The sequence below is a fragment of the Polyergus mexicanus genome, unplaced genomic scaffold, assembly GCF_030449975.1.
Source record: "Polyergus mexicanus isolate NDT 795.1 unplaced genomic scaffold, iyPolMexi1.0 SCAF_25, whole genome shotgun sequence".
NCBI lineage: Eukaryota > Metazoa > Arthropoda > Insecta > Hymenoptera > Formicidae > Polyergus > Polyergus mexicanus.
The window spans coordinates 4,191,736-4,213,499 of record NW_027223345.1 but is presented as its reverse complement, the minus strand read 5'-3'; the positions used below and the strand labels follow the sequence as shown (position 1 = coordinate 4,213,499).

At 33.0% G+C, this 21,764-nt stretch overlaps 2 protein-coding genes across 2 annotated transcripts in view; one reads left to right on the top strand and one right to left on the bottom strand.

Moving 5' to 3' along the window:
* Positions 1-666: 666 nt before the first annotated feature.
* The window catches only part of Tna (tonalli), a 138,811-nt gene continuing 117,713 nt past the window's right edge, over positions 667-21,764 (top strand). The window contains exons 1-3 of the mRNA XM_070313821.1: positions 667-1,125; positions 1,505-1,585; positions 1,858-1,905. The gene's annotated coding sequence lies outside the window, so the exon portion shown is untranslated. The remainder of the gene's footprint in view (positions 1,126-1,504; positions 1,586-1,857; positions 1,906-21,764) is intronic.
* Positions 8,019-9,806, bottom strand: LOC138943181 (uncharacterized). Its single transcript, XM_070313764.1, has 3 exons — positions 9,744-9,806; positions 8,797-9,076; positions 8,019-8,290 (listed from the first exon to the last, which is right to left on the bottom strand). Exons 1-3 carry the CDS (start codon positions 9,804-9,806, stop codon positions 8,019-8,021), a joined length of 615 nt encoding a protein of 204 aa, XP_070169865.1.

The window sequence follows — 21,764 nt, the reverse complement described above, 5'->3', positions numbered from 1 at the left end:
TAATAGTACATATAAAATATTTCGGCAACGACTTTTCAATAACATGGAATTCAGCCTTGGTGGCGTAAACATTGGCGCGCTATTGTTTACGTATCATAATTTTGTTATTACTCATACAGCGACACTTGAATAAGAACTATAGTGGGGTGGGACGCTCCGTCGACATCAAATTCCTTTCTTATGTGTTATCATTCACACGACGACATCCGCGCAGTAAAGTAGCTGTGCTAGACGCTCCGTCAAATTCATTTCCTAAACGCGATCGCGACAAGTACCGGAAAATAATTTGATAAGATAATTATCTACTTATCTTTTAAATACATTACCACAATAAGAAATAATTATTTCTTAAAAAATAAAATTTAAAATTAAATATATTTTCGACGCTTTATCGTTTGACATTTAACAGCATCTAAATATGATTCGGATTAAGATCGAGCAATTAAACAATCGATTCGCAAAATCGAGTAATTAATACAAGACTTCGCGATACATCAACCGTTTAATAAATATAATTAATCATAATTTAAAATATATTTTATAAACTTTAATATTCCCCGCGTATATATATATATATATATATATATATATAATATAATTGTACATAAAATATTTCGGCAACGACTTTTCAATAACATTGGCGCGCTATTGTTTACGTATCATAATTTTGTTATTACTCATACAGCGACACTTGTATAAGAACTATAGTGGGGTGGGACGCTCCGTCGACATTAAATTCCTTTCTTATGTATTATCATTCACACGACGACATCCGCGTAGTAAAGTAGCAGTGCGAAACGTTCAAATCTTCGTCAAATTCCTTTCCTAAACGGGATCGTGACAAGTATCAAGGAAAATAATTCGATTTTGTCGCCCCCTTTGCTCGAAGTAATCGGTGAATTGCCCACTTGTCGACTCGAAGTGTGATTCTCACGTGAAGCGAGATTCGATCGTGCCGAAATTCGAAAATGCGGGAATATCGTTTAAAGTATCGCGCGTCTAAGTGCGGAAGTAATCTTTTAATAAAAGTGTGGGTGTGCCGGTTTAAATATCGCGTGTGTAAATCAACCTGAGAGGAGGAGGAGGCCTAGGAGAGGCATCGGGCATCGGTGGAGCAACCCTGTGGTAAGTAAATTGTTATTTGTATATTAATTACTTATTAATTGCATAGGTGCAATTTAAATTAAGCAATTAATCGCGTAATTTGATTCTTTATTTGTATGATTTAAACAATAGAAAATTAAAGAAACAGATTTTTGTACGAAAGCTATAATCTTGTAAAATTTTATACTTTTAGATTATAACTTTTATATATATAAAATTATTAGAGTTATGAGTAGTGTTTCTTTCTTTTTTTCAAAATTTATAAAATTATTTTATTAATCGATCTGTTTATTATTATTATATGCATTGAATATAAAATTCAATGCGTACAATAAATTTTTAAAAATATTAATTACTTTGAGCGTTGTTATAATCTGGATTTTTTATTTCTATGCTACAGATCAATGTAACAACCTCCTAACAACCTGAGAGGAGGAGGAGGCCTAGGAGAGGCATCCTGCGCCAGCGGAGCAACCCTAGGGTGAGTATTTATTATTTGTATATTAATTGTTGAAAACCGCGTACGCGCATTAATTACATCTTTTTATTTGAATAAATTAAAGAAAAAAAAATTAAAAAGAAAGACTTACATAAATTCTATAAAAATTTCTATATGAAGAAAAATCTTTTTATGATCTATAAAGAGCTTCTTACAATTAGCATTGTATGCGTCGAATATAAAATATTCCGTATGAAATATTAATTATATTGTAAATGCTGCTATAATTTGAGTTTTATATTTGTATGTTACAGACAACGTAGCCTCAAGACCAACAACTCCGCTGTTGCGCATCAGTGCCGGTGAGTGAGAAATTTTCATTTAATTTTAGGATAACGGATTTCTAGAGATTGTTGATGTAGATCGTAGCTTGTAGATTATAGATGGATCCGTTATCTTAAAATGGATGGACTAAAATAAATTAGATCGCACGCGTAACTTTTGACATTTTTTTACATTAAAGCATATTACAGAAGCAAACTAAAACGTAAATAAAAAAATATAGAAAAACAATTCATTGTCAATTCATTCTTTATTCTGTGTGATCAATTATCTATCAATTATTTATTTAATAAAGAATCACTAATTTTCTTATTCTGTATATAATAATTAATTCTCTTATAACGTACGTTGATTTTATTTTAATATTTTCTAGTCCATCCATCTATATGTAGTGTAGCCTATTAAAAAACTTTGTTTTGACTGATATAAATTTAAATAATCGATCAATCGAATCATGTATAATGTTTAAAGAGATAAATGAATAATAATAGTATAGAGTAAAAGTATAGTGAAAAATATATAAAAGTAAATGTTTACTTCATTCTATTTTATTATAAATTATATTATAAGAGTAATATTATATATTACAAAAATGTTAATTAATCACAATTTTTAATTAATGATTTGACATCATTAATTAAAAATCAATTGTATCAGTTAAAGTAAAGTTTAGTATTAAAACAACGTACAACAAACGGTCCTAACGACCGTCAACGAGCAATGAAAATTACGTTCATGCATCGGATATAATAATTAGTCGGCAACGGGAGGAATTTCTCTCTTTCATTGGCCTTTGATAGAGATCGAAGTTACGAATCTCTGGCTAGATGTAGCCATAATAAATACGGCCAGGATCAAAAAGCGCAAGAATACACATATTGGGCAGTACATGTGTTTGCGCATTTCTACGTGCAATGGCACGTAATCAAAAATGTTACCGGGGCATTTTATTAGGGCGTGAGTAGGACACGTGAGTAGGGCACGCGAGTAAAGCACGCGCGAGTAGGGCGCGCGACAAAGGCACACTCCCCAAAATTTCAATAATTGCCCGAATTCCCGCTGGCTTAGCCAGCAAAAGTAAGGTTGTTAGAATTATTTATTAGGACCATCTTAACTTAAGATAGTCATTTAATTCCTTAAGTATTTTTAATTCCTTAAAATTCTTAAGAAAACTAAAAAAAAAAAGGTTTTTTTTTTTTTAGGAAAATTAAAAAGTAAAATTTAATTATAAAAAATGTGTAGAAAAATTAATAATTTTAATTAATTAACGCTATCGCGTCGCTTGATTATTATGATCTGTTCTTATACATCCATGAAATAAAGTGTCAGATAAAAGTACTAGCACAAATATTCTATATACTGTATATTCTTCTATTAATTTAATTTACTCTCGATAAATAGAAAACTTGCGTGACTTTTTGGAAGAGAAATTATTTAATGTGTAAAAAATGTATATAATTAAACGATGTATAAAATTTTGCGGTGACCCTTCTTTCTTATAGCATCTTTTTAAAGATGAATTTACAGTGTTCAGATACTGTCATAATATATCGCTCAATACGTAATGCGCGGTTAAATAGTTGGAGCAAGCTATTGAGTAGCTTTTATTCCCACGATTCGTCCGTGAAATCGATTTTATATAACACGAATGTTTATGAAATACGTAACCAGAAAATATGCGTACTGATAGACAATCACGTGATGCTATATAGCCGGCAATATATTAATCACCCTTCTTGCAATATCAATTCTTTTTCTCTCAAAAATCAATCAATTGAAAAATATTGATGGAATCTTATTTGTAAATTTTATTTTATTATATATTAAGGATATACTTTTTTTGTTATAATTACATAAAATATTGAATGTTATCAACATAGGGTTGAGAAGATCGATTTCATGGAAATGTGAAAATATGAATTACTTTCATCGTATGATTGCAATCGAAGTACGCGCATATAAATCATGATTTTATTACCTAACACACAGAGAGAAGAGCATGTGAAATATTTATTTTCCTAAAATAATAATACCGATGATAGATTACAGCCGGGTATTGCATAACTGATTAATTACGCAGCATAATTAATCATACATCGTTATATCACGGAGGATGTCAGAAAGTCGGACCCTTATCATATCAATCGCTACATATATTTCGCAATATGTCTCGAATAGCGAAGTATCGACGAATTATCCGACGATGAATTTTCCAATCGAACGATGAGTTGTCAAATATATTTGTAATTTCGAAGTAATTTTCTTTCTCACGTTATAAAAAATTGGCACATTTCCATTCTCGTTAATTTCACGCAATCTAATCCGAGTCTCTTTGATCGACGGGTATGTCGGCTGACCGACCCTGATCGAGCTGCGTCGAGAACCACATTCTGACTCGTATGCAAGGATCGACTTTCGCTCCGTCCGTCGTCGTATGCGCTCTGAGCAATCTTGCATCTTGATGTTACTTACGTGCGATCCCGCCGAGGGAATCGTCTTTCTCCTAAGATTTAGGTGAATAGAATTGCTGTGCGGAGATCGTAGATACGCGAATTAATCTAATTCAGACCGGAAAGAGAAAAGATAAATAGATAGGGAGGAGGAGGAGAAGGAGGAAGACAAAACGAACAGCGAATATTTTCAAATTAATAAAAATACTAATTTTTAGATAGCACACTATTCATAGATTTAATATACTTCGATTATCACAATATCTCAGTTATAAAATGTATATAATTTTTTTTTTTTTTTTTTTTTTACATTTCAAAATATCGAAAATAATTTTTCAGAACAATATTTAATATAAAAATTTTATAATTATATTAATTTTACATTGAATTTGTTATAATTAAAATTGAATTTTATTTTGCTCGAATCTGATCAATTAACGACACTCAAGATTGAAGTGAATCAAGAAATTTTTTTTTTCTTGTCGGCCGGACACACTTCGTGTACGCAATTTAATCCAACTATTTAATTCGTACATTCACGAAATCTTGCAGAGAGAGGGCGGGGGGGGGGGGGGAGGAGGAGGAGAGAGAGAGAGAGAGAATGTCACAACCAATACCTTTAAATCGTACCGTGAACGCTTTCACACTTCACGCAATTCTTCATTGAAGCTTTCTCTCGCACATTTCCGGCTGAAGAAAAGAAAATAGAACACGTTTATATCTTCGCGTATTGATCGATAAAAATCTAAATAGACCATTTGTCTCAAGTAAATTCCAAACATGACGCAGACAATAGCAGAATAATCGATCATGCCGAGACATTAGATAGAGAATTAGTGAGAACTAGATAGGACGAACGAGATATTTGTGATCCATGTATGCTGTTACGTATTTCGATCTAGTTTTCATTCTTAAATATATTCAATTTATTGTTAAAAAAAAAAAATATATATATATATATATATATGCGAATTTTGACTGACTAAACTAAATCGTACAAATTATAAATATCTTGCTCCAGCGTATATATATAGTTTGTTTATATCATCCTTATCTGGTAAATTATACAAAAGCATTGTTTTTTTTTCTTTTTTTTTTTTTTAAGACATGCATCAAGTAAATTCATCGTATTACTATTCATTTATATTTGTTAATTAAATTATAATCATATTTTTATTCTTTAGGACATCTTATCCTACTTCATGTCAGTTAAACTTTATTATTGTATTGTATTGTACTCAAGTATTCCCATTCTTTCGCATGCCGACCGCCGTGATTCACGCAAGTCGAGACTGATCTGTATCCCGCGTTATTGTATCCTGGTTGCTCCACATGTCAAGAGCTCAGTTCTCAGTGACTCATAGCGTAAGCTAAGATTGATTAATCGCAAAGCTTTTAGGACATTTTAACGCCTACGATAACTCTGTTATATAAACATTCCATTTTTTTTTATTTAATTAAATCTATTATTAAAATACATGATTGATTTATATAAAATAAGGTGATTTATACACACGTATTATTTATATTATATTTTTTTCAAGACAGCATTTTTCATACATAATTTTAATATTAGATGTGTGTGTGTGTGTGTGTGTGTGGATTAAAATTAAATATATATATAAAACAATTATTTAAAAAAATGCAATTATTTAAAAAAAAGATTGAATTAAGAATTATTATTGAGAAAAATATGAATATTTTTAGATTATCTTGTTGATATATTTTTTATAAATTTATTAATAGATAGATTGATAGAAGTGCGCTAGATCACAAAAATAAAATTGAATCGTTAAATTAAGTATCTCAAATGATGTAAGAGATAATAATGTATGAAGTGCATACATTAATTATGTAATAAATTCATTAATTATATAATAAAAATGCTGCTTTGAAAAGGAATATGTAGAAACGGTATAAGTAACCTAACATTAGCTTATATATCACAATTTAATATCTAATTAAATAAAAAAAAAGTTAAATATATTGCTTAATAAAGTGCATTGTATTTAGTTTGATGGCACGAAAACTAGAAATTTTTTAGTTGCATCTTCGATATAAGGATGTGAAAATGTTACATATTCGTTGTGCGAACGTTATGTGTTAACGGGGTTTGCGTTTTACGGCGTTAAATTGCATTTGTTGGAATTCGCCAACAATTCATTGTGTATACACGCAGAAAGTGAGAGGACGTAAGCTTCTCGTAATAGGGTGCCCGACATTACTTTCACAACGAGAGCAAGGTCTTATTTTCTACATTGATGACTTTCGCTCTTCCCTTTCCGATATTGTCGTATTTGATTTCAGTGTCTCTTAATCATGACGATTTAGCATATTTAATAATTTTTAATATGTAAATAATTTATCTGAATTTAAATACGAATTTAAATATAAATCGAATCCATAAAAAAAATAAATGCTTACAATTTATAAATGATAAGACTTGTATTATACGGATTTTATAATAATTTTCTATTATATGCAAGAAAATTACAGTTTCTAAATATAATTATATATTGAACTGAAAATATTGTAATAAAGTATCACATAATGTGCTAAAAGACATCGATAATCTATACAAGACTCATTACGATAATACGCGTATAAATTAAAAAATAGAAAAATCAGAAAAAGACGTGCGTATTCACGTCCATATAAAATGATAAATCATTATTTGTTAAAATTATTTTAAGTAAAATCTTCTTTTATATAATTATTTGTTATATGTCCGTTTAATGAACAATATTACATGTTGAATATATTATATCTAAATATTTAGAATAAATTTAAATATATCTTGAAAGATAAAAAAAAAACTAATTATTATCGTAAAAAATCCTTGTTGAATTTTATCAACGGCGAGAAATGTTGAAAATAACGCCGATAATATAAGTATCGTTCTTATCAACGTTCTATAACAGTGGTCTTATGCATCAGAGAAGAAATCTTTTTGTAATACAATCTTTGAAGAATATATACTACGACATCTATTGTACAACATACGAATGTATTTGTACACAATTAATCATATTTTCATACTATTCATTGTTTAATTATAACGAAAAAAAAAAAACTTATTAATTCAAGACTAATAAAAATCACACAATCGAATAATACACAATTGCAATATTTATTAATCATCTCGAAATTGCAGAAATAATAAAGATGTTCTTTCAAATATCAAATTCTGGATAAATGCATCGTGTTGAATATATAAAAATCGTGTAAAGTAACTTAAATATTCTTTTTTCGGAATAAACAATTAATAATTTTACGGCAACAAATATTAATACATTTGTTATTAATTATATTGTATAGGTATTTGTTTTGTTAGTATTACTGATATATTTATATACCATTAAATTTATCTGTTATTATTGTGTTATCTATTCCATGGGTGAAGGAGTTTTAGATGAGTTGCTTCCAGATAATTCAGTTATAATAGTTCTTTTATTACTATTTAGGATACCCGCATTTGATCCATTTACAGGTGATCTAGTTATAGTTGATCCACTCACAACTAGCCCGCTCATGATGTGCTTGTAGATGATTTAGTTATACTGACTGCTGACCGCCTACGGTTTAAGGCGTTGGCGGTACTATAGTAGTTATTAACTATTGTGTCGGAAAAGTTTTCTACCCGGTTTAACTGGTGCTGTCGAAACAAATGCAGACAATTCAGCTTATACTGCCGCAACGGCTGCAGAAGATTCAGCTGGTGCTGCTGGAACGGTTGAAGGTGATTTAGCTAGTGTTCCCGGAACGACTGGAGTCGATTCAGCTGGTGCTGCTGAAACGGTTGAAGGTGATCCAGCTGGTGTTCCCGGAACGGCTGCAGGCGGTTTAGCTGATGCTGCTGGAACGGCTGGAGGTGGTCCAGCTGGTGCCGGCGTAACAGCTACAGGCGGTTCAGCTGGTATTATCGTAGTACTTGTTGACATTGCTGCTGTCATAGCTGATATTATTATTAATATCATTTAATTAGCAATAATCAATTAATTAAGCTTCTATTTTTTTTTTAAATCAATTATTATTTTATCAACATTATCCTTAATTAAATTATAAATTATTTTATAATTATTGTTCTGATTCTGCTAAACTTTATTATATAAAGCATCTTATAAGTGCTGCAAATTTGAGTTTGTAATCTTTTTTATAATTGACAAGAACATTAGATTACTTGATACTAATAAATGCTTAATCTTATTGTTATCAACAATTTTAAATAAGAATTTTAATTTGATTATTTATAAACATCACGTTCACATAATAAAATCTATAATCATACCCATTCTCTTGCAGTAATCATGAAAAAAATAAAGAATTATTTGGCTATCTCATATATGTATATCTCTTATATCTCTTATATTTGTAAGAGATAAGTGATTATGAATAATGGATATATTTGAGAACAGATTTTTTTTTTTTTTTTTAATACAGTAATATACATTTTTTTTATACCTGTTGTTTTGATTGTTGAAGTACTTGTAGTTAATATCGAAGTTGATGTCGATGTAATATTTTCTGGCGTAGGATGATGCGGTAGATACAATTCGGGACATTTTATAGCACACATGAGATTTATGAAATATGGCATGCTATCTGCAGAGATGCAAAACCGTGATTGGCAAAAATTTGTACGTAAATTCTCTAGAAAGTCAAAACCAAATCTTCCAGTGCGTGAAGTGTGAACACGATCGTGTGAAGCATGAGGATATAACTTGTCATACCATACTGAATCCTAAATAGTATATATATATATTATTTATTATAATAAATTATATTTTTATTTTATAGTGTGTGTGTGTCTCCTTTAATTTTGTCAATCATAATAATTTTTATCATAATAATTTAGAAACAATTCCGTTAAGCTGTTAAAATATATTTTTTTCATTTGAATAAAATTAAGTTGCATAGAATTTCTTGACTGCAATAAATTAGTTGGCTGTAGATTCTTATATTAACAAAATTTAAGTGAATGATCTTAATCTGATAATCAAAGTATATACACCGGATAAGTATACTGGATATAAGTTTTTAATCAGCTTTCAGTAATAAGAATATTTCTATTATAATAATGACGCAAAAATGTATTTAATTATAAGAAGACATTTATGACAAAAAGTAAAATATAATAGTGCATATCACATGAATAATTATTTTTCCAAAAAGTATATCTTAAAAATATATCTAAGCTTCATTATTATATGTTACAATAAGCTTTTAATAGCATTTGTAATACGTAACAAATATTAGAGAGACAGATATTTATGGAATTAAATTCTCAAATATGTATATTATTTAGTAAGCACACATACATATATATATATATAAATGTATCAAAATTTGTTTCGATATTTTTATAAATACTTAAAATCAATTAAAATTATATTGCAAATTTACATTACCTCCGCTAAAATTGTTCTAGACAAAATCAACAGGCTAATAACCCAAGTACTGAAACGTAACATTTTTTTCACACTATACTTATTGAAATTACTACTTTAATATTATCAGATGCACTTCGCTATGCACTTTGCAACCGTTATAGTCCCATGTAAATTTTCTGCCCATTTATATAGACGAGAAATCTATATTTCTAAAAATGCAAACGTGACAAGCTGCGTACAAATTACGCATTACTCACTTCTCGGGATTTTTTTCACACATTGCTTACAGTTCTTATCTCGTACATTAGATATTCTCTGAAGATGTTAAAATACAATTCATGATATATAGATAAACTTTATCATCACAGATGTTCTATTGTTCGAATCTCTTAAATCTTCTTATCCTTTACGCGTATTCTAATCTTCTTAACAATTACATATATTTTAATTATATTATATAAACGAGAAAGAAGAGGGAGTTAATTGAATCCATTGAATCAAATTAATGAAGCAAAATAGATTTGAGTCTTCTGTCATATGGTAATAATAGAATTTTGATAATAGAACTTTTTAAATTAATAACAGTTTCCATAAGAAGTTTTTCGCAATTTAAAAAAGTTTATTAAACAAATAATATTGTACTAATAATATTTCCTTTTAGATAATTTAATTTAAAAATATTTGTATTACTTGGCTTACACACACGATTCTCTTTAATACAGTTTTTAGTAATCATTTATTTGAAACGAGAATATTATTATACTTGCTGAGATATTTTGTTAAGATATTCCTTTTCATCGATGATTTACATAAAATGTAAATTAATGAATTTTTTTATCTTACTGTCTTACTTTATTATTTTAATATTATTACACAAAACACACGCTTATTCAAATTCTATATTTTATTACATCAGAAAAATAGATAATTCTTAGAAATCTCTGAAATTAATAAGTTATAAATGAAGAAAAGAAAACGTTAATAATATAAACAATATATTAATAACAAGCATTACGCTGCATTTATAAATAGATGCAACATTGTAAGTAATAGTCATCGCTCAGAACTATGAAACGTTACTGACAATGTTATCGCGACTTCATCTCGTCGTAAAAAAAAATACAACACGTGACTAGAATGCAGAAAAGAACATCGCTATGAAAATTAAAAAGGTCAAAACTGCTTTTATCTATTATCTTCAGTGTTTTAACACGCGTTTTGCCGATTAGTGAAATTAGCACAAGAAAGCTATTGCTCTATCGTATTTATCTTTATAGCCTAATTATATGCAACCCGTTCTTCATGGTCAAGTATAAGGTAAATTTTCGCTGCCTATTGTGAAAGAGACGATAAGAAACATGAAACTTATGTATGAAATAAAATGTAATTTACATTGTTCAGCATTCAGATATTTATCAGATATTGAAAAAGCTATTATTATTTTATAACGATATTATTGTGCGAGATACAATAAGATATGTAGTTACGCATAATTATGAAAATGTTATTTACGATAAAAAATAGAAAATTATTGTTAATGTCTATGCAAAAAAAAAAAAAAAAAAAAAAAAATTACACAAATGAAAAAAATTTAAAAACTTGTTTCAATTACAAGTGATAATAGAATATTACGGTGACACATTTCAAAGAAACAGCGAGTTGAAAGAAAGGATGAATTAAATAGAAGATGATAACTCAGGAAAAGTATATTTCCTTTTTTTCATACGATATTTAAAGGTAACTGCTCTGTATAACGATCAAGGAACATTAACAGAAGAACAATTCGCAATGATTGAAAGTATTAGAGTTAAGATAATCGAGCTTTTATTGAAAAAAGTTGTGCGCTTTTTCTCGATTAAATTTATTTACCCGTCTATATAAATATTGATATATAAGTATTGACGCAACTAAATTAAAAAGAACAGTTTCAAGACTCAATAGATACCTTTTACCATACACAGTATTAGAAAATAAAATCTGATCTCAATCGGAGAAATTTTCTTCCGATGATCTTTTTAAAAGCAAAAATTCTCTTTTAAACCGGAATACATTTCGAGGCTATTATGACAATTCGCAGCAGGATACGAAACTACGTCATAGCGTAGGAAGGTGTTGCTTGTGTGGTAGAAACGTGATGGCTACGACGTGATCACGTTAGCAATGGCGTCAGAGATCCCAGCGGGTCGATAACAATGAAACCGACAACGAGCGTCCCAGAATACTCGGGTTGCCTTGCTTCTTCTAGAACAGATCACCTTTTTGTTGCTTATTCCTTTTCGCTTTTATATTTCTTCGTATAAATCTTTTACGATCCGTTTTCTCTCTCTCTCTCTCTCTCTCTCTCTCTCTCACTATTCTATTTCAATTAGTTAATGCCAGCGATAAAAAGGGTATCCGCAATTTGTTATATTCTCGCATCATCTAGAAAAAGCTAGAAAAAAATCTATTAGCTGAGAAGCGTCTCGAAGTGTTTCAATAAGATTCGAATTTATCTCGATATAAATCGACATCTCGATCGAGAACATTTGAAACCTTCATTCTAACGTCGATAATGCGCTAACATAATACTCGCAAGCTTACCATCGGCTAATCACTCAATAGTAATTTCCAGTTTACTTGCAAGAGATACGAAACTTTCAAGTAATTTACTTAATTATATGTTAAACGCTTTCAATGTTTATGCAAAACGAAATAATCTAAATTTACGTCAAATACTTAGATTAAACAAGAATTACATCTAAGAATTACTTATCATCATTGTTCTTTAAATCTTTATATATTCGCAATTTCAAAAACAAACATAATTTCAATTAAAAATGAAATTAGTTGAGCTTGATCGTATTTGACGATAAATTCTAATATAAAGATATCGATACTGTCATGTATTGCGTAATCATTTCTCTCTCTCTCTCTCTCTCTCTCTCTCTTAGTTGTTTGGCGTTTAAATCGCATTCGGAAAAAAATCAGGAAATCATCGTTGCAGCGGAAATTTGCGTTAGGTCGCGCAATCGCTCGGTTAAACGTTTTACGCGATCATTGATTCGCGCTTCTAATAGCGCGGAATTATTCGCGAGAGTAATCTCGTTATGAAACTCTCGTCTCTTCGAAGAAAGTAATTTAACGATGGTGTAAGGTACTTTCGTAATTCTCGGCTGTATTCATAATTGGGTCCGCATATGCCATATCGATCCTCTTTCACTCGCACACCCGCTCGTGCTGAAATTGTGGGAGGATAATGCGCAGCTGGCTGTCACTCGATACTTAGTAGATAAATCTTTCGTTGTTTGTGCGATCGATTAATTGGAGAACCGATCACCGATGCCGCGAATTTGAATGCCCGCGTTATCCTAAATGTCTTGAATTTTCTTTAAATTTTAGATTTTTTGAAATAAAATTGTCGTGTTACGAATGAATAAATTAGATCAGTATATTATTAATATAATATCGCGAAAAATGTGATGTTACGAAGAATAAGAAATTAAATAAATTAGTCGGAGAAAGGGAAAGAGACGGAGAGAAAAAGAAGATGATATAGAAACAAAGAGAGGTATGCGCGTTTGGTTACTAAAATCAATATTCGATCATTGTTTTTCAACGCGAGAATAAAATTGTGTATTATTAATTATATTTAAAATTAAGAATTAAGATTTTAATCGATGAAAAAGTGTCTACTGACAAAACTTGATCTCTTCGCTCTTTCAAAATAAAAAAAAGATCGTAAAGATAATTAATATATAAATATTAACATATATATTTTCGTTATATTAATCACGCAATATTGTAATGTCGACAACGCTATTGCGTCATTCGCTCGAAACTTGCCTTATAATTAACGCGATCAATCGAGCAAGAGACTTGTCGAGATTATTCGCATTGACAGACATGTGCCAGTGGCGAGACTTAATAAAAAGATTGTAGGTCGTAAATGTGTGATCGAAGACATCGTCGATGGAAGATTGCGAAGATACGCGGTTCCTTGCGGAGGATTCCGCCGATACTCGTCTCCTTGACGTTTCTCCAGGGAGGTTCGGCCTCGCGACGGAGGGTGATAGTGACGTAGGGTGCATATCGAAGGAAAGATAGGAATAGGCAAAAGAAGCAAGGAAGGGTAAACGTAATAGATGAAGAGACGCGACGGAGCAGCGGAAGAGGGAAAAGAGGGGGAGAAAGAGAGGAGCGAGAAGGAGAGTTGAGGGCGCACTCCCAGTTAGAAGCGTGGAAAAGGGGCGATCGGGGAAGTGATAGGGTGGTGGCGTAGGTGTGCGATGGTACTGGTTCTTGCCGAGGGACGAGAGAAATAGGGGGAAGGGGCGGAATGAATGAGGAGAAGTCCAGAGGGATGGAGAGAGACGAAGGGGTTCTAAGGAGATTGACCGAGAGAGAAAACTAGTGGCAGCAAAGGCAGAAGAGAAAAAGATGTCTAAAGAACATGAAAGAGAGAGAGAGAGAGAGAGAGGGGGGGGGACGATGTGATATAGGAGAAACAGCATTAGCGAGGGACGAGATAGTGAGATAGAGGAGAAGCGGAAAGAAAATGCGAAAATGAGATGGAAAGACCTTACAGAAGAATGAAAGACGAAGAATTGAAGAGAAAGACTCGTTTGAAGAGGCAAAAGAACATACAAAAAATATAGAGACAAAGAAGGATGGATTCGAGGCGGAATATGGTATGGAGGAACATAGATGGAAAATGTATATTACGAAGAGAAAGATATATATATATATATATATATATATATATATATAAAGAGAGAAGCTAGGAGGAATAAAGTGCGGTGAAGAGAGAAAGAGAAAGACGGAGAGAGATAGGTGGAGAGAAAGCCAGATGGGGGAAGGGGGTGAGAAGATGAGAAGGACAGAGGAGGCGTGGGAGTGTAAGAGATGGAGTGATGCGTATAGAAATGCGGGGGTGCGAGAAGGAGGAGGATGAAAGCACGAGCGAGCGAGTGTGGTGCGGCGGGGAATAGAGCAAACCAGAGTCGACTCGGATATGAGGGTGTCGCGCAAGCCGGTCACGCCGAGGTTTCCATGGCAACGACAGGCGATAAATCAACCCGCAACATCCCCGAGTACCGTCAGATAAAACCGCATACACATATGCGTATACGTACACATGCGAGCGTTCGCGCGCGGATACCGACTGATATGTAACTCCGCGCCGAAAAAGTTTTTCCCTTCGGCCGATTTATGCCGCCGTTGCCTGCAACGGCGCGAGGATCTTCTTTGCCGCCAGGAAATCTTCGTCCCTTTTGCTCCGACACGTATCGCTACCCTATTACCGCTCTTTCTCTCGCTCCTTCTCGATTTCTCCTCTTTGTGAATCTTCTCACTCTGATCCTTGTCGTTCTTGAGTTCCCTTCCTTACCATGTATGTACCTTTTTCTTTTTCCTTTCCCCTTTCGTATTTTTTTTTTTTTTTGCCTCTTCGTCTCTCCTTCTCCCTTTTCCTCCCTCATTCTCTGTCTCTTTTTCTTGCTCTCTCGTGCCCTTGTCTAGTTTTCGCCTCGGATAACTCGCCGTTATTTCTTTTTCTACGCTCTCTTCGTTTCTTCCTATATTCATTCTGTTTGTCTAACATTCTGTTTCTGCATCTTTACATCTTTTACATCGGATGAATATAGCGAGAACATAAGATTGATCAATAAATATTCCCGAAAGAAATTTTTGTAAGAAGAGAGGGAGGGAAAATTAGTGAAAGAATTTTGCCCATTTCTCATCTTAAGCGCAACCTTTTTTTTTACTTAAGCGCGACTTTACTTAATGCGAGTCTGTGTACTATTTTCTCTTCCTTTTTTACAAACCTTTTTTTTTTTATATTTTTCTTACGACAAAGTTTTTCTTGCAATATGGAATATATAAATAAATGCGTGAATAAATTTAATTTTGATTCAATCAGAAAGCTGTATAAACTTAGAAAATACGTATGCGGAAATGATAATGCACGTCTCTGCAGGAGCGTAAGTAGATACATCCTGCATACTATACGACATTTCCTCGCGATATGGTGGAAGGAGAACACGTGGGCCGCAAATAAACCCTTGCAAGCCTAATCTCATTTAGCATGCCGCTGACGTCATCCAAGGCGCCCACGTGACGTTGGCCGACCATGATCGAGGAGCGTCCTTGCTAAGAATGGTTAAGGTCGGAGTAATTTAACGTTCCTACGCACCATTTGTATACGATTTTTATGTAGCTAGGATCGATAATGAATTCGTCTCCCTTCATTTTTAAACGGATGCCCTGATAGCGAAATTAGTTTATTTTTCAAGTCCAACAAATGGAGAATTATAATAAAGCATTCGGAACACAAAGCACATAATCGATTCCAGATGGAATAAAATTATAATATTTTTTTTGAATATGTAAAATAAAAATATTTATTTATTTATTTTTATATATGCGAATATAAATTAATATTTTCTCGGTTTTATTTCTTTAAAGATTAAATTTGTGACAGTTAACGAACTAATTTAATATAGATTTATGTATTCCTTTTCTTCAAGTTTTCTCTCTTTCTCTCTCATCAAAACTAATTTAAAAAGATTCCACATATGTAACAACATTTTATAAATTTATAAGTTTAAAATCAATAAATATATATACTTCTCCTTTCCTCCCTTCGACGTATATTAAATTATTTATTTTGTTTTAATATTATAACGGAAATTATATCCAAATTAACTCTTCGATAGATACCGATTGTTTTTGCTGATCTAGAATAATCACAGAATTCGATAATAGTTCGATATTAAAGATCTTGTATGCTACAATGAGCTTAAAGATTCAATTTCGCGCGATAATATCCCGATAGATTTTTTTCCCATGTCTGAATGAATATATCACGGCGCCGTCATACCGTTACTATTTTAACGCGGAGTACATCGGATGATCAGCAGAGACACCTGTTGCTCTTTAATTTGACGTAACGCGTATGCGATCGTAAGGTCGTTCGACTCTGAAAAATTGCCGGCTCATTACGGATGGATACAACGAGCAGCAAGAAATAAAAGCAATAAAGGACACGTAGCGTTTCCAGCACGATAATTCCCCACTCTGTCCGTCCGCTGTTTAACCAAATCACGTAGTTCATAGAACGCAAAAGTGCACTCCATCAAAGCGATTCACACCGGGGAATCCGATTAATTTCATCGCGCCGGTAAAAAATTGATAAAGAGCCCCCGTTGATGAATCGCACGTTCGCTCCCCCTCTGGTTCGTAAATGGAAAATCTTATTCGGACAATCGACCTACATTTCGCGGCTTCAAGTTGAAGTCATTTCCGAGACTTCTCTTCTCGTATATCTCGTGGATTCTTATCGCGAACCAATATAGTGACACACACTCATATATAAATAAAATTTTATATCATCACGTGGTTCTATGATTATATTAACTTGATTCTATGAAATTTTTAATATTCTTGCTATTGTCTTTTAAGAGTTACATCGGATTATATATTTTATTTGTCATAATGAAAGGGGTTGATTAAAAAAAATTTAGCTGAAAAAGAATTTAATTAAAAAATTAACATTTTGTAAAACAAAATTTATATTTATTTACATTATTTTAATTTGCAAATATAATAAGTGTTAATGCACGGTTAAAAATTTTTCTTCGATCGTTAAGTTTTGCGATTGACAGGATATTTTTACGACGTTGTGCGAATTTCTTCAACAGGCATGCGAATTCGTGGAGCATCCAAGGTGATGATGACTGATGTTGTCGCACGTAGACAACGTTTAATATTCGCATAAAAGTTGTTTATACTCGCATCAAGTATAATCCTCGATCGACGCGCTTGGTCACTCAATTTTCGGGGCCGTTCAAAGTAGTCGGATAGAATGATAATCTGGGAGCAGCTTGGTAGTTGGTAGGTATTGATCTGTCGGTTGGGGTGTTACTGTGTGGTATGGTTGGTCGGTGGGCTGGATAGATGGGTGGTTGTGCCATGGTGGGCGAGGGTAGAGACGAGGTAGCGCGGCGAGAGGGTGCTCCAGAAGGGTGGGTGGAGACAGGAATGGGGATGAGAGGTCGGGTCGGAACGCCAACAGCTCTAGCCTTATACTCAATTCTCTCTCTCTCTCTCTCTCTCTCTCTCTTTTGTTTTTTCTCTGTCTGCCTCTCTCTTTATCCTTCCTCAATATTCCTTTCTGTCTCTCCGCTAATCTTGTCCCTTTCATTTTAGATTTAATTCTGCCTCTATCTCTCTCTTCCTTTTGCAAATCTATTTGCGCCGCTTCAATTTTTGCATCGCGCTATCTTTTTTTGACCGGTTCTCTCTTTCATCCAGCTTCGGCTACTCAGCTGTCTCTCTCGGTTTTTACTTTTCCTTTCTTCTTTTGCACATTTGTGCAAGCTCGCTCTTCGCTGTTCGTCGCGTTCTCTCTCAGAGTCCGTCTCCTAATTTTGTTTCTCTCTTTTCTTCTTAGATCACCCCTATCTCACTTTTGCCCATCTGCTACGGTGCTTACCCTTCGTTCTCACTCCTGGTTCGTTCTTTCGTTCCTTCTTTCCATCTTTCTCACTCTATCTTCTTTCTCTTTCTCGCTTACGCTCTCTACGTCGAGAGTGTGCAAAAGGAGAGAGAGAGAGAGAGACGATTATGGGGCGAACGGAGTGGCTACGCTCCCCACAGGATATAGGGTGTCAGGGTGAGATTGGCAACAGAGTATACCCTCTCTCAGTTTTCTTCTCCCTTCCACTCTCCGTTATATTCTCCTAGTTCTCTCTTTCTCTCTTCTCCTCCGCTCTCCCCCTACCCTCTACACTCTCGTTGCATCCTGCACGACCCTACGAACTTTGGATTCGGCGTCGTCGTCGCGTCGTATACGCTGCGCGCCACCGGATTGGCGGGTTGCGACCCAGCATGAATTATTCGGTAACCTAATAGTTTCTTGAGTAAAGAGCAGCAGAATGCTCTATATCTTCCCTTTGTGTATACGCTGTGTGCGATGTCATCTTCCTCAAAATATTTCATCTTTTTTATTAGCATAAAAGCTGCGAAGAATATATTTACGATACATGGAAATTTGTCTTTGTTCAACTAAATGAATATATTGATAATTATACATAACATGTATTATAACACATACATGTCATATGGTATATTCTAGCTATGCAAATATTTCTCATCGTCATAAACGTATAATCGAGATCTCTTATATTTTCGTGCTTTTTAAAACTTAAGAGAAAACGCCAACAATAAAATATTCTAATTTTTCTTCAACTTAAAAATTTTTTATTTTATTTTTTTTTTTTACGAAGAAACGTCTAAAACTAATTTTATATTGATTTTTTAAATTATTTAAATTATATTATTTAACTCTCATGAGAGAACGACTTTAGAATTTTATTAAAGAAAATATATTCTAGAAATTAATAAAAGCAAAAGGGTACTTAGAAGTGAGATGTTTGTATTTGACATAGAGATACGTGTTAATTTAAATCGCCAGCTATTGTCAAGATTTATATTATATTCTTTTACGAGCTAGACGTGAATATATATTATATATAGAGAGAAAAAATTTCAACTGAAGGCTTTCTGCATTCCGCAGAGATACATTTCTTCTACAGTCTGTCCGGATTATGAATTTTAGTGACGGGATTGCGCATCAAGTTAATCCATCGCTGGGTTGGGTGCGAGAACGATGCCATCCCCCCCTTGGATGATGTAATCATTCGTTCGAGGGGTGATGGAATAGCTGAAACGAAAATTACTGTCTCGAACATGCGGAGCAGCGATGAGTAAGTTAAGGCTAGAGGGAAGGTCGTTTTCCCTTCACTAAATATAAAGGACAAATTGTGATTCAAGTGGCAATTTCAAATCAAAGGTATTATTTTAATTGTTACTTAAAAAAAAATAAACAAAATAGATTTTAATCAAAATCGATTATCTCGAAGATATATAGATATATATCGTACATGTATATTGTATTTATACGGATATTATTTTAAGTGTGTGTATTATATATCCAGGCGAATATAAAAAAGAAAATGTATTTTATTTATCTAAAATCAAGGAAGGATCTTTCATCTTGAATATAATATATATTTATAATATTAAATTATATATAATTAATTAAGTGATAAGATTATTATGATATTAAATTATAATATTTTTATCATTTAATTATTATATGTAATAAATGCATAACGCGATTATGTTGCCTTCGAAGGCTGAGCATACACAACTACAGTAATTCCGCGACGTTCGCGCGAATCAAAATAGCGGTAAGCTTTATGCGAATCTGACAGCACTTCATCACGTAGCTCGTTTAATGGAACGTTCTATGAGTTATTTTCGACTTATGTGTCATGCATTCTAGTTGTATATAAATATAACCAAAGACGCGAGCGCGCACTGTATATGAATGCATGTATACGTATACATAAATACTTATATACAGATCAAATCTACATCATCAATATATTATATTCACTCTTCGCCACACACTGATCGCGTATAGACGCACGCGGCACACGCATGCACATATTCGCATATCATGGGTGTCAGCTATACATTCGTATCACCAAGCAGTTCATGCGAGAAGGCAAAGTGCTCGAAGGGTGCCTATACTGTATTAATGCGGGGTTAATTTAACCGAGTAAGATCATCGAATGAACTCACCGCAGCCGAGAATTGAGCTTTATTTCGTATATATATCTTAATTTTATCTATCAGCTCTAATTCGGCCATGATCTGTTGGCTTTAACAGCAATTAGGATATATTACAGTATCTAAAGCAGTATTTGTAGCAAAAAGAGAGTATTAAATTTAAAAAAAAAAAAATTATTTATTTATTTACTTAATTCTTGATTTAATGTTAAAAGTAATTTTCTTAAAATTTAGATTCATGAAATAATTAGAAGAATGTATTGTAATATAATACTATTGGAGTATTCGGTGTAGAAGAAACTAGTGTAAAAGATAAATCGTGAAATATTTTTCTATAATTTTTTTTTTTTTTTTTTTTTTAATTTTCCGATAGCCTAACGCGTAAATTATCTAATACTTATCTTGTTCACTTGTGTCGGTATCTTGAATTTGCCTCCCATAATAAATTTTCCTTTAGCTACCAGAAATTATAAGAAGTATAATACTATAATTCTATAAATACTAGTTTCTGCATATATATACATATATATATGTTTCTAGGGTCTAACAAATACAAACTAATTATAAAACTATCATTCCTCATTTTTATAGTTTGAGAAAATACTCGTATAAATTATGCAATCTTGCAAATTCTCTTATATACATTAATAACTATTTTCGCTCTAATGCCTCCGACATCGGTATCTTGTAATACTCACTCTACACAGAGTACTAATAATATTGAAAAGTTGTCAACTTCGTTGTGTTACGTTAAAACGGAAATCGCAGGACGATGTAGGCGGGCAAATCCAGCCGAGGATAAATTGAGATCGACCGACGCGTCCCACGTATGCCGCGTCAAATCATCAAATCGTCGATTAAATTTGGCATCACGCGTTTGCCCTTTTCAACGAAACAGATCCTTAATCGGCGTCTGACAGGTGCCTGCGATGCCGCAAATTCCGCGGAAGTTTCCTGGCCAGTTCGTCCGTCTATTCGATACTTTCGATCGAAATTCTCGATCCTCTTATTGGCCAGCGATATAAATCGCGTTTTTAAACAGGAGAAATCATCGCCGGTCGCAAGCTTGTCTATTCGCGTTTATAGAGAAGAGTTTTTTTTCGTCAAATCTTTCGGAGGACGTGCCAATCTTGCTCGCGAGCCAGACACTGAAAAACGAAAAACTAGAACCGCGGAATCTCGCTATTTTTGGAGCGCACTTACCATCGAGCTATAAGACTATTTCCGGACAGTAGCTTCGACCCTCCGCCGAATCCGCGGAGTCTGTTCGATCGGTCATCCTCCCTCGCTTCTTCAACGTCGTCGTCTGCGTCGCGTGGCATGCGACATGCTCAAAACGACGCGCATAACGAGGGTTTGAATAATTTTATGGAATACCGAGGACGATTCTCTAAAATGCTGCTAATAATCGAATCGATATTCGAT

Bases quoted from the DNA above. Each gene is read 5' to 3' on its own strand.
- LOC138943181 (XM_070313764.1), bottom strand. From the start codon at position 9,806: ATGTTACGTTTCAGTACTTGGGTTATTAGCCTGTTGATTTTGTCTAGA. The intron at 9,077-9,743 runs GTAATGTAAATT...TATACTATTTAG, and splicing joins CTAGAACAATTTTAGCGGAG to GATTCAGTATGGTATGACAA. The intron at 8,291-8,796 runs GTATAAAAAAAA...TAATAATATCAG, and splicing joins TTCAACAATCAAAACAACAG to CTATGACAGCAGCAATGTCA.